The sequence below is a fragment of the Erythrolamprus reginae genome, chromosome 7 (genome assembly GCF_031021105.1).
Source record: "Erythrolamprus reginae isolate rEryReg1 chromosome 7, rEryReg1.hap1, whole genome shotgun sequence".
NCBI classification, from domain to species: Eukaryota; Metazoa; Chordata; class Lepidosauria; order Squamata; family Dipsadidae; genus Erythrolamprus; species Erythrolamprus reginae.
In genome coordinates this window covers 47756362-47769920 of record NC_091956.1, presented here as the reverse complement: position 1 = coordinate 47769920, position 13559 = coordinate 47756362, and the positions used below count along the sequence as shown (strand labels likewise).

Genomic DNA, 13559 nt, shown 5'->3' with positions numbered 1-13559 from the left:
TATATCTATATATATCTATATATATATATATCTATATATCTATCTATATATCTATATATTTGTTTTCGTATCTATATCTATATCTATATCTATATCTATATCTATATCTATATCTATATCTATATCTATATCTATATCTATATCTATATCTATATCTATATATATATATATGAACAAATTGTGTCGATTAGGTCCCAAACACTAAAGTACCCTCAATATTGGAATGTGATTCAACAAACCATGTCTGCAAGAATCTGTCTGAAAGGTCACTTTGTGCACGTGTGACCCTATAAACTTGAGAAATAAATAAAAAAAGAATATAATTGTTCTTAATGTCAACCTTATCTTAGCTCTAGAAATTGCTTGGTTTAAGCTAATTCGTATAAAATGTGGGGCAGCTAAACTAAACATTTATTTACTAGAAGATTTAAACATACACATATGATTTTAGTGGGGTCTAAAATGCTATGGGTTTGTTTAGCTGATGACCCACAAAATGGTGAAGGAAGCATCTATTTCCTTACTGTAGAACTACAATATTATGCTAAGTCATATTCATACTTAATTAAGTTCATTTTATTTAGTATAGCCCTATCATCAAATGTTTACTTTGTATCTGGGCAAGAAAACAATAATTTTCTGAGACAGATAAATAAGACAATAATTCCTTTGAATTATACAAGAATATATCTTTCTCACCTTAAGGCTTTGTCTCCAAAGTATATGAAAAGTTCCTTTCCCAAAGTTTCCACACCACAGTACACACTTCCATTAACCACCTGTAAGAAACTTTGGCACAAATTCTTATTTCCTGTAATCTAAACAGTTTGAAAACATTAATAAAATAAATGTTAGGAAAGAAGTTTAAACTTTGGTTTCACATTTATTCATTTATGAGATGCACCCTATTTTTCGGTATATAAGACACACCTGTGTATAAGACGCTCCTAGGTTTTAGAGGAGGAAAACAAGGAAAAAAGTATTCAGAACTAAATGGTGTAGCATTATATTGTTTAATAAAATACCAGTGTAGCAGAATACTTTTTACAACCATGTATACTTTTTAAAACCATGTACACTTTTTACAAACTTCAAACTTGATAGCTTCAAGACTTGTGGTCTTCAACTCCCAGAATTCCTCCACCAGTCATGCTAGCTCAGAAATGGGAGTTAAAGTCCACAAGCCTTAATCTTGCCAGGTTTGAAGACCCTTGCCCTTTCCTTCCTGTTGCCCCATCCACCACAGACTCTTGGTAAAATTGGAAAATTGGAGCAGGGACCATATTTGCCTACACACTTCCTAGAAAGCCCAATGCATGTATCAAAAAAAGTCTTATTTCAGATTCTTCTGCTAAGTTCCTAAATATAAACAAAATACGAAAGATTAGAGGTCCCAACTAATTTTACAAATAAAATGAGAGATATCTTTCCTCCTCTCCCTTTCCAGCTAAATGTTATAAGTAATTGTAAATAAATTCTGAATTTTAGAGATGCTTTGGACTAGAGTTTCCATTATTCAGCTTTGGAGAGGGCTGATGGGGATTGCTTCTCTTGCAACAGACTGGCTAATGGGAACTATAGTCCAAAGCATACTTTACCTATAACCATAATTTTATTTTTGTAATTATTTAATTTTCAGATTTTCTTTTTAAAAAACAGCATTTTAACAACATGGAGGAAGCTCTTTGTTGCAGGGAGGGACAATCCCTATCAACACCCCCACCCTGGAGGTTGCTGATGGGACTTGTAATCCAAAGCAACCCCAGTATAAGCCCAAGTCACATTCTGATCTCTCAGTGTTAAATAATGTAAAAATAATGGGGATAGACTTTGAAAAGTGGGCCTTTGCAACTTGGGAAATGTTTGGAAGCATTTGGAAACAGTTTGGAAAATCATCTAAGTAATTGCCAAAATGATTGGTTTGCTTTGGTTTTGCCGCCATGACTTTTTCAATACATCACAACTATCATGGAAAACACCATCCAGTGCTTTACAGCAGGAATCTAAAAGATCTCACTGAAACTCTGCTTAAGCTCTGCTTGGCTGGCATGTATCCCTTCTTCCATATCCCATTTGGGTATCACCCAAGTTAAAATAATTAACATTATAATAATTAAGAACTACAAAACATATGGAAAGACTTCAGGACAGAATGGGACCAATGGAAGTAAAAACAGACCTCATTATGACTGTATAATTATTTCTATCTGGGAAAGCAGGAATAACTGAAGCTGGCTAACTTTTGAGGAACAGGATTTCATGTTTGGCAAGAGAGGCAGTGATTGAATATAGAGGCTTGGCAAACAAGTACAAATTTGTCTCCTCTTTTTTCTTCAAATTAAAGAGTTGGAGATCTGCTGACCTGTCATCTAACTAGTTCAATGTTTCCCAATCTTTTTTGAGCCATGGCACATTATTCAGTTACAAAATCCTGGGGAACATTGAGCGGGGAGGGGGGGGGAAAGTTTAGACAAAAAAAAATCTCTCTTCCTTCCTTTCACTCTATTTCTCTCTCCCTCCCTCTTCCTTCCTCTTTCTTTCTCTCTTCCTTCCTCTCATTTTTGCTCTCTTTCCCTCTCCCTCCTTCCCTCCCTCTATGTCTTTCCCTCTCCGTCTCCCTCCTTCCCCCCTCTCTTTCTCTCTCTCTCTTTCTTTCTCTCTCTTTCTTTCTCTCTCTCTCTTTTTTCTTTCTCTCTCTCTCTCTCGTACACCACGCCAGCAACAGCGGCATTAGGCAGTAGCCAGGGGTGGCAGCAGAGCGGTCAACTGCGAGCAGGAGCCCTGACGGTAGCAGCTGGACGTGTTGCTGGATGCAGTACATGCTGGCGCTGCGCTGGGCATGGGTCTGGCACCTCCTGCCCGGCCCAGCCAGCGAGCCAGTGCCAGCACCATAGCACCAGCATGTAAGACGTCCAGCCGCCACCATCAGTGACTATGCCCTGGAGTTCTCGCTTGCAGCTGCTGTCCCCCAGTTACTGCCTGGTGCTACTGCTGCCAGCGCCCTCCCACTCCCACTGCCGGTGCCCTCCTGCTGGGCCCCAAAGGCTACTTGCCACCGCCCCCATCAGGGAAGCTCCAACTGGGTGGGGCGCTGCCAGTGCCTCCACCCTGGAGCTCCCACTCGCAACCGCCGCCCCGGCTACTGCCTGGCGCAGCTGCTGCCGGCGCCCTCCCGCTGCCAGCACCCTCCCATCGAGCCCCAAAGGCTACTTGCTGCCACCCCCACCAGGGAAACTCCAGCTGGGTGGGGCGCTGCCGGTGCCTCCACCCTGGAGCTCCCACTCGCAACCGCCGCCCCAGCTACTGCCTGGCGCAGCTTCTGCCGGCGCCCTCCCGCTGCCAGCACCCTCCCATCGAGCCCCAAAGGCTACTTGCTACCACCCCCACCAGGGAAACTCCAGCTGGGTGGGGCGCTGCCGGCACCTCCACCCTGGAGCTCCCACTCGCAACCGCCGCCCCGGCTACTGCCCGGCGCAGCTACTGCCGGTGCCCTCCCGCTGGGCCCCAAAGGTCACTTAGCGCTAGCCCTGCCAGGGAAGCTACAGCTGGGCGGGGCACTGCTGGTGCCTCCGTCCTGGAGCTCCCGCTCGCAGCTGCCACCCCCGGCTACTGCCCAGTGCCGCTGCTCCCAGCACCCTCCCGCTAGGCCCCAAAGCTCACCTGCCACGAAGAAGGAAGGCGTGAAAAAGGAGGCACGAAGAATGAAGCTCAACTTCCGGTCTCGGAAGCTGAGCTTCACGGCACACCTGACCATGTGTTGCAGCACACTAGTGTGCCGCGGCACACTGGTTGAAAAACACTGACCTAGTTGGAAACCTAGAAACATGCTGATGTCAATTTTATGTCTGCTTTTAAAAAATCTCAGTGATGGCTGCACATGATAATGATATATCATAGGAATTGCTGAGGTTAAAGCATGATTGTGTCATAAGTAAGTGCAAGTAATGAAAGAGCCAAAATATTCATAATATCATTCAATATAGATCATATGAAATCAATTACAGTAATACCTCATGATACGAACTTAATTGGTGCAAGGAGGAGGTTCGTAAGACGAAAGGTTCGTAAGACGAAACATTGTTTCCCATAGGAAACAATGTAAAGTCAATTAATCCGTGCAACCAAAAAAACCCCGCAAAAAAATGGCTTTCGGCGACTGCTGGGAAGCCGCGCGGCTGTTTTAAAAGGTGTCACTTTAATCCAAACAATAGACAATACACTTTTTTCTCTTTTCCTCACAAGTCATGGTCCCGCATTGATATGGCCTGGGCTGATTTAGAATTTATCAATGAAGTAACAGACATACAAATACTTCCAAACTCCTGGGCAGATCATAACCCCATATTGTTGAAATGGAGAGATTCAACTAATAACCATTCAAGACGATGGACTATGAACCAAACAATATTTAAAGAAGAAAACTTTAAAAAAATGTTAAAACAACAATTGGGTGAGTTTCTCCAAATTAACAATGATGGTAACACTTCCACACAAAACCTATGGGACACAATGAAAGCCTATGTGCGAGGAACCTATATTGCATACCAAAATAAAAAGAAAAAACAGAAACAAAACAGCCTATCCACACTAAAAATAAAACTTCAGAACCTCGAAAAAACCCTACAAATGAAACCAGACAACGCCGAAATTTTAGGAGAATTGAATATTACAAAACATTACATAAACCTGCAAACCCAAGAAGAACTCTCACATAAATTAAGGATTGCCAAACAAAAGTACTTTGAATTTGCAAACAAACCTGGGCGATGGTTAGCCTCAAAACTCGCTCACCAAAAAGCAGATAAAATTATAGAGGCATTATATGATCATACAGATGCTTTAAAAACAACACTCAGCGATAAAAAACAAATAATTAAATCTTTCTTTGAGGAATTATATAAAAAAGATGGCGTAAATGAACAACTAATAAATAACTTATTCAAGAACTTAGAAAATACAGAAAAAATAAATAAGGAAGATCAGGATATGCTAAATGATAAAATAACATCAATGGAACTAACTAATGCAATTACAAAACAAAAAAATAATAAAACCCCGGGCACAGACGGTATACCTGCCGAATTTTACAAACAATTTCAAGAAATTCTGGAGCCTATAATGTTACCCATTGTTAATGAAATTCTCGAGGGTTCAAAACTTCCTTCCTCCTGGAACGAGGCCTACATAACTTTAATACCTAAAGATACACAAAATAGAGCTTACATTCAAAATTATCGCCCAATATCCCTGCTTAACTCAGATTATAAAATCTTTGCATCCATCATAGCCGAAAGATTTAAACGAATATTAACTGTTAGAATACATACAGACCAAAATGGCTTCCTTCCGGCAAGAAACATAACAACAAACACAAGGATTATTTTGGACTCTTTAGAATACTACGATAAAAACATAGATAAACCAGTAGCATTCCTATTCGTAGATCAACAGAAAGCTTTTGATAGTTTATACTGGCAATTCTTTACAACACAAATAGCGTCAATGCAATTTGGTAATAAATTTACAGAACTCATTAAAACTGTATACTCAATACAAACAGCCAAAATACTGATAAACAATGATATGACAGAAACAATAAATATAAAAAAAGGAGTGAGGCAGGGCTGTCCCTTAGCCCCCCTGATCTTTATCTTTGCACTAGAAGTTCTACTAAATAAAATAAGACACAACAAGGAAATCCAAGGATTAAAAATTAAAAATGAACACTATAAACTTCAAGCTTTTGCTGATGACATGGTGTTCATTGTACAAGACCCCCTAAAATCTGCACCTATCCTAATTAATGAAATAAATAAATTTGGAGAGATTGCTGGATTAAAAATTAATAGAGAAAAAACAAAAATGATAACAAAAAATATGACAAAACAGCAGATATCGAAATTAGAAGAATCCACTAAAATAAAAACCGCCAAAAAAGTTAAATACTTAGGATTATGGATTACCGCAAATTGCAGCACTATCAAGAAAGACAATTATGATAAACTAATCAATGAAATGGGCAAAGATTTTTGCAGATGGTCGAAACTCCCACTCTCTATAATGGGGAAAATTGCTGTAATTAAAAGCAATATACTTCCTAGATTTCTATACCTTTTCCAAACTGCACCCATTAAACTAAACAGGACCTTTTTCAAAAACTTACACAAAAAAATTCGTAAATTCATATGGACAAAAAAAAAGGCCAGGATAAAACTTAAGGACCTACAAGACCATAGGTCAAGGGGTGGATTTGGGTTACCAAACATGGAACTATACTACCATGCCTCAATTGTAAACCTACTGAAAGAATGGATAATACTTAAAAATTCTAGAATATTAACACTTGAAGGCTATGACCTTCAATCCGGGTGGCACAAGTTTCTGATGACAGACATAGATAAAATACCAACATATTTCAGATCACACTACATCCGAAAAACCTTAATTAACACCTGGCACTTCATTAAAAAAACCCACTACCTCTGCATCCCAAAATGGATTTCACCAACAGAAGCCATTATATACCCGAATGCATTAACCCCTGATAAAATTATAACGTACGACCAATTACTAAATGAAAATAATGAACTAATCCCTAAGCAAAAACTCATGGAAAAAGGTATTAAAGTAGATTGGTTACACTACCTACAAATAAAATCAAAATATAATGAAGATAAGAACAAATCAGACTTCCAAAAAAATAACCCCCTCGATAAAATAATTTTTGGTCCACAAAAAAAGCAAATATCAAATATATACAATATCCTCCTTCAACACGATACTGTTGAAGAAATAGTTAAAGGAACTATGATAGCGTGGTCACAAAACTTTGGGTACACAATTTATTTAAACGAATGGGAAAAAATTTGGACTGCTAACTATAAACTAACGATGGCAACCTCATATAAGGAAAACCATTATAAAATGTTCTACAGATGGCACTTGCCACCTGCTAGACTTGCAAAAATGTATCCAAATCTATCACCATTATGTTGGAAATGCAGGGAAAAACCAGGTACATATTACCACATCTGGTGGACATGTGAAACCACCCAAAAATATTGGGAAAAAATTAAAACTATACTAGAACAAATTACTTCTCAGACTATCCATGCGAAACCCGAACTATTTCTACTAGGAATCACAAGACAAAATTTTAGTAAAGAAAACAGATATATTATAATCCATATTATTACAGCCGCACGGATTTTATATGCACAATTTTGGAAGCAAGAAAAAAACCCAACTACCCTATCACTCTTGATTAAAATAATGGAATGCGCAGAAATGTCCAAACTAACAATGGAACTGCAAAACAAGGATGAGACAGATTTCTACAAAGCTTGGGATAAATGGTACCTCTGGTTAAAAAAAAGGAATTATCTAAAAATTATTCATCAAGAAAAATATCCAACAAAAACAACTTGAAAAAATAACAATTTACATCACAAATCATAACATCAAATTGAAACAACAAACTGTAAACATCGATCGACACGAACTCCAACTTTAAAAAGAAAATAAACCCCTAAATCAATTATACATATTGGCACTAAAAACTACATACAAAACATATCGATAAAGCCTTAGGGTAAAACACACCAACTACGAGCTCAAACTACAGGCAAATCATGAAAGACCCAGCTCTAACGCTGGTTTTCGCTTCTCTATCCCCCCTCCTTCTTTTCCCTATCCCCCTTCCTTCTATATCTACTTCCCTCCCTTCACAACCCCATTCTCCCACTCCCCAATTACTACATAAGTAGAGTGTAAATGTTAAAATGTACAATATGTATATCTCTTTTGTCTTTCTGTATTTGGTTTTTATTGTATATATTTAATAAATTTATTTTCTAAAAGGTGACAGCCGGCCTGCAGGGCTTCCCAGCACCCCCCTGAACCCGGGTTCGGGGTTCGGGGGGTGCTGGCAAGCCCCCCAGGCCACCTGTGACCTTTTAAAACAGCCGCACTGCTTCCCAGCTGTCTCCTGAAGCCGAACGCTAAAGCCGAACTTCCGCGTTCGGCTTTGGGAGACAGCTGGGAAGCGGCGCGGCTGTTTTAAAAGGTCGCAGCTGGCCTGGGGGGCTTCCCAGCACCCCCCCGAACCCCAAACCCAGGTTCGGGGGGTGCTGGCAAGCCCCCCAGGCCGGCTGCGACCTTTTAAAACAGGCGCGCCGCTTCCCAGCTGTCTCCTGAAGCCGAACGCTAAAGCCGAACTTCCGCGTTCGGCTTCGGGAGACAGCTGGGAAGCGGCGCGGCTGTTTTAAAAGGTGACAGCCGGGCTGGGGGGATTCCCAGCAACCTTCCGAACCGAACCCGGGGTTCAGAAAAATTTTGCCTCTTCTTACGAACTTTGTTCGAGTTACGAACCGGCGTTCGGGAGGCTTCTGGGAAGCCCCGCCGTCCGGCTGTCACCTTTTAAAACAGCCGCGCGGCTTCCCAGCAGTCTCCAAACGCCAGTTCGTAACTCGAAAAAAGTTCGTAAGAAGAGGCAAAATTTTTCTGAACCCCGGGTTCATATCACGAGTTGTTCGTAAGACGAGGGGTTCGTATCTTGAGGTACCACTGTAGTCTGTTTTATTTAAGTTTAAGGTTGATTTTAATGGACTACTGTACTGTATATGTAAACTTTGTTTTCTAATATCAAAATTGCAATTGTGAGATAAAAGTGTTAGGCAAAGATTCAATATATACAGTGGTCCCCCGATTATCGCGAGGGTTCCGTTCCAGGACCCCTCGCGATGATCGGTTTTTCGCGAAGTAGCGGTGCGGAAGTAAAAACACCATCTGCGCATGCGCAGATGGTGTTTTTACTTCCGCCACAGCAGCGAGGAGCCGAAGATTGGGGTTTCCCCGCCGCCCACGCAAACTCCTCGCTGCTGCCGCGCCCGCCACTTGTCCGCCCGCCGCTTGTCCGCCGCCTGCCTGCCCACGCGCCCGCCCTTCGCCCGCCCACGCCGTTCGCTCGCGCCGCTTCCCAGCTGAGTCCTGAAGCGAACTTCCGCGTTTGGCTTCAGGACTCAGCTGGGAAGCGGCGCTGGGGTTTCCCCGCCGCCCACGCAAACTCCTCGCTGCTGCCGCGCCCGCCGCTTGTCCGCCGCCTGCCTGCCCGCGCGCCCGCCCTTTGCCCGCCCACGCCGTTTGCTCACGCCGCTTCCCAGCTGAGTCCTGAAGCGAACTTCCGCATTTGGCTTCAGGACTCAGCTGGGAAGCGGCGCTGGGGTTTCCCCGCCGCCCACGCAAACTCCTCGCTGATGCCCGCCGCTCGCCCTCCCGCCAGCAAGAGGGGGAAGACCCAGGAAAGCCGCCCAGCAGCTGATCTGCCCGGCGCCATCTACGCATGCGTGGCCATAGAAAAAAGGGCGCGCATGCGCAGATGGTGTTTTTACTTCCGGGTTGAAAAATCGCGATATAGCGTTTCGCAATGATCGAGATCGCGAAACTCGGGGGACCACTGTATATAGAAAAAGCTATGCTATTAGGAGTTTGGAGAAAACACTACTCAAAACAAACAATGCTTCTTACAACACACATAAACACCGCAACGAGAATTGCAATAGCACAACTCTGGAAAAATGACCAGACCCCAGCGGAAGAATTAATTATAGATAAGATATATACATGCTGGAGATGGATGAACTCACTAACGCAATCAAGGGAAATAAAATCACGGAATCAAAAAGAACATGGCAAAAATGGCATGAATGGGTTCAAAAGAGAATATAGAAACAATATAATAAGAAGCAACAGTACAATGGAAACAATCTACAGCTACCTTGTAAAAAGTTTTATTTACCAGTTATTGAATATAACAAATTTTAGAATATAAAAGTATGAAATATAATGTATATAATGGAATGTAACAGGTAAAAATCTATTATAAGAATTTTAATAGAGATGGTTTATAATCTGTAAAACAGAATAATGTGTGATTTGAACTATATGTGAAAACTCAATAAAGAAATTTTAAAAAAAGAAAAGAAAATGCAGATAATATTTTTTCTTAATCCTTCAGAAATTATTTAGAGGAAAAAAAACATTTGAAAATGTATTTTAAAAGCTGAACCCAAATTTCATGACATTTAGCAACTCATTTAGCAATATTTTAGCAGTATTTGCCATTCTACTATAATATGCTGACATTCTTTATGAAGTATCTTCCCAGCTACATACACAATAGTAAATAATTAAAAGACTCAAGATTTCTGTTTTTGCAGTTGCTAATTTCCTTTTGAATTTTTAAATGCCTTTGTGAAATAAACATGTTGTAAACTGAAGGTCATGGTGTAAGTTGATTATTTCAATTTACATTGGCATTGGCTTCATGAAAACAGAAAGTGAATAGGGATAATTTTAAGCTTTCTTGAATATAAATTTTCAGTCCAAGAATCAGCTGTGAATAGCTAGATGTAAATCAATGAAATATCATAGGAATAGTTTCCTCTTAAGTGGTATGATAGATCATTGCTTGCTTTCTTTTGCATCCACTTCTTCGCTTCTTTGATCCCTATAAGAGCTTCCCTTCTCAGCAAGTGGTGATCAGGTGGGAACACATCTCACAATTGACTTAACCATGAATATTCAGGCACTCAATAAAGAAGACTAGAAAAATATGACAGGGATTTTTGCTGTGAATGTTACCTATAAGTGGAGCTCACTTTCAAACCAATAGTAGATTGATGATATAACAATGTTCCTGAATTATATATTTCAAGAGTGAAAATGGTAGAATTTAATGCTTTCTCCCTGCTACAATAAGGAGAAACCACCCAATCCACAAAAAATGAAAGTTCACAATCCACCCTTTGTTGAATTATACTCTTAACCATGACCAGAATACTGTAGGTCAGTTTTGGCACTGAGTGCCGAAACTTGAGCAACCATGCGCATGGGAGTGCCAGAAATCAGGAGAAAAGTTCCAGTTTATATGCACCCTGGAATTTGAGCTTGTTTTCCGGCATGCGCCCCATTCACCTGCTCTTCAGGTTTCTGGTGTCCCTGCACACGCAAAGACCAGCTGGCCAGCAGGCATGTGTGTACCAGAATCTGAAAAAGCAACAGGCGATGGCTGGCATGTCTGGAGAGGTGGTTCTGCATAGTTGGCTTATGACATATGTACTCATACTGAATATTAACGAAGAATTTTATTGGACAAGCTGCTATATGTTCAGACTAATCTCTTATTAAACCCAATCATCTAGATAAATATCCAGTATTCTAGGAGTTTGATGTCTAGCATTGAACCCAGTCATAAGACTATATGTGAGGCAAGATAGCAATACCAGGACACATCTAATGTAAACGTACTTGTAAATTATCTACAAAATAGTAGCACTGAGATATTTAAAATGGATGCCAAACATGACAATCAACAAACCAAAATATAGAATCTACCAAATATTTTCCCCTAGTTAAAAATCCATGAACACTTTGTAGATCATGCTCCCACTAATGACACTTCTTTGCCTGCATTCAAACAAAGACAGAGGCAGCAATTCTCTTGGTATATTCATCCTACCAACCAGAATTCAGGCTTAGCTCTTCACAGCTCATTAATCCAAGCTGCTCATTTATATTCCAACATCTTTTCCCCTATAAAGTTCCACAAGCCCCAACAGGGTAATTTTATGCTGGCAACACTAGTGATCAAAACTTGCAGAGAAGTGGCGTGCTGTGTACATGGGAAGCAAAGGGAAAAAATCCTCTTGTCCTAAGCCGTTATAACAATAGTATTCCTCATTAGCCCATTTTAAAACAAATAAACAAGTCCATCCACCCACTTTATATATATAATATAGATAGATACATGACAATTTCTGAATGTCATCTTTCTGTATGTTAACGACAGTTAACTATAGTGGATGTTGTTTAACTGACTTCTTTATAATAAACAAATATGAAATTGCCATCTTTCTAATTAGACTGAGTGACTGGAGGACACTTTCCTCATTATTTCTTACATGTGTTCAATGTTTGCCAGAGTTCTTCCAACTCTTCATATTAATCAGACTTGTTATGGTTGATTTATTATGTTAATGGCAGGAATATATTGCAGATGTTGGTTATTTCTTTTTAAGTGTTTTGTGGAAGGAGAGAGAAAAGCCACACACACAAAAAAACCCTGTCACAAAAACTCTAATAATCAAAATGTATGATTATGGAGAATGAGATGACTGTGTCGCTTATGTTAACCTCCTATCAATCAGTTACATCTTTTGCAATTCTAATTTGCAAAGAACTCTTCTGATAAAGGATTATTTAGTAACTGGGCAGCTTGCATATGCTTAATCTTTAGGAACAAGACTCTGGTATAGAGGCTGTCAAACTCCATAGAAGCCTACACAGTCCTGCAAATTCAGATGTAGACGAAATTCAGATGAGGCTTGCCATGCAATTATTAATAAAAGAAACAACCAGAATGCCTAAAATTAGAGTTACTTGAACCATGCATGTACTCTTTTCCACTTTATGTTGCAAAGTAGCTTGCATTCAATAATCAGTAGGTTTAATCCAACCATAAAACAAATACTAAGGATTAGAATAGCTATTTAAGTGGGTTACCTCCTGCCTATTGAATGGCACTGGTTTCATGATTCAGGCAGGAATCCTAGTAATTAACAGTCTATTTCTGTTACTCTAGTTTTTTGTCAACAGGAACTTGTATCCGAATAGGAACCAACCTACTACTTATGGATACTTTCTACTCTCCAGACTTCATCCCAAAGCCTGAACCCAAACTCTGGAAGGTTCAGTACCAGAGCATGATTGCCACAACCAGTTTTGCTCATGTAAACAATGAGCAACAACATGGATTCTTGGTCCTACCTAATGCTATTAATTTCAGGTTTACAATTCCGCACAAAAAAATGAACACGCTTTGAAAGATTCCATTATTCAACGGGCACTCGGTGTGGTTTGTTGCCCTTGTTTCAGGGAAGAGCGCAGAAAGGGAAGTTGCCCCATCCAGCTCGGGCCAAATTGCAACCCAACAGCTCGTGGAGTGGAATGTCAAGCTCTCGCACAACCTTCCGTAATCTCGGGCGCCACTAACCGTATCGGAGACGCTGTCAGCAACTGTTCTCTTTAAAGTTCCAACGTATGGCGCAGAAGGGACCACTGCAGTTCCCCGCACGCCCCTCACAGTTTGACCCGGAGTAATTCGCCTACTGATTTTCTCCCCGTTCAGCTTGCAACCAGGACCTTCCACCATATTGGAAGAAAAAGGAAAAAACGTCTGGCGAAGCTTTGTTCAAATTTCGCGCCGACGCTTCTGCCTGGTTGTTCCGCCCAAGGCAACGCCGCCCCTCTTTCATAATTGCTTTTGGTGAACTCACAAACACAAGCAGAGCATGGGAGTTCGGTCTGAAAGTAGGGTTTGAACTGCAAGCTCCGGATGTCTTAGTTTCTTTTCAGAAGCATAATATGTGCTCCTTCTCATTCGAAGTTCATGGGCAACGTAAACAGTCGAACTCCTTTTCTGCCAGTAAGAAAACAAAAATAACTTCTCCCTGCATCCAAGTTTTGGATTGCTTCAGGTTAAAACTTAAATTAAATACCTT

At 40.6% G+C, this 13559-nt stretch overlaps 1 protein-coding gene across 8 annotated transcripts in view; it reads right to left on the bottom strand.

Moving 5' to 3' along the window:
• The window catches only part of NEIL3 (nei like DNA glycosylase 3), a 37874-nt gene extending 24561 nt beyond the window's left edge, over positions 1 to 13313 (bottom strand). For 5 of the 8 annotated variants that reach the window (XM_070757466.1, XM_070757460.1, XM_070757462.1 and 2 more), the window contains exons 1-2: positions 13052 to 13297; positions 700 to 818 (exon numbers count right to left, since the gene is read on the bottom strand). In XM_070757466.1, the coding sequence (XP_070613567.1) occupies positions 700 to 818; positions 13052 to 13210 (278 nt within the window). In that variant the 5' untranslated portion in view covers positions 13211 to 13297. Of the gene's footprint in view, positions 1 to 699; positions 819 to 13051 lie in introns of all 8 variants that reach the window. The other 3 variants (XM_070757461.1, XM_070757464.1, XM_070757463.1) reach the window with 2 other exon arrangements.
• Positions 13314 to 13559: the final 246 nt, after the last annotated feature.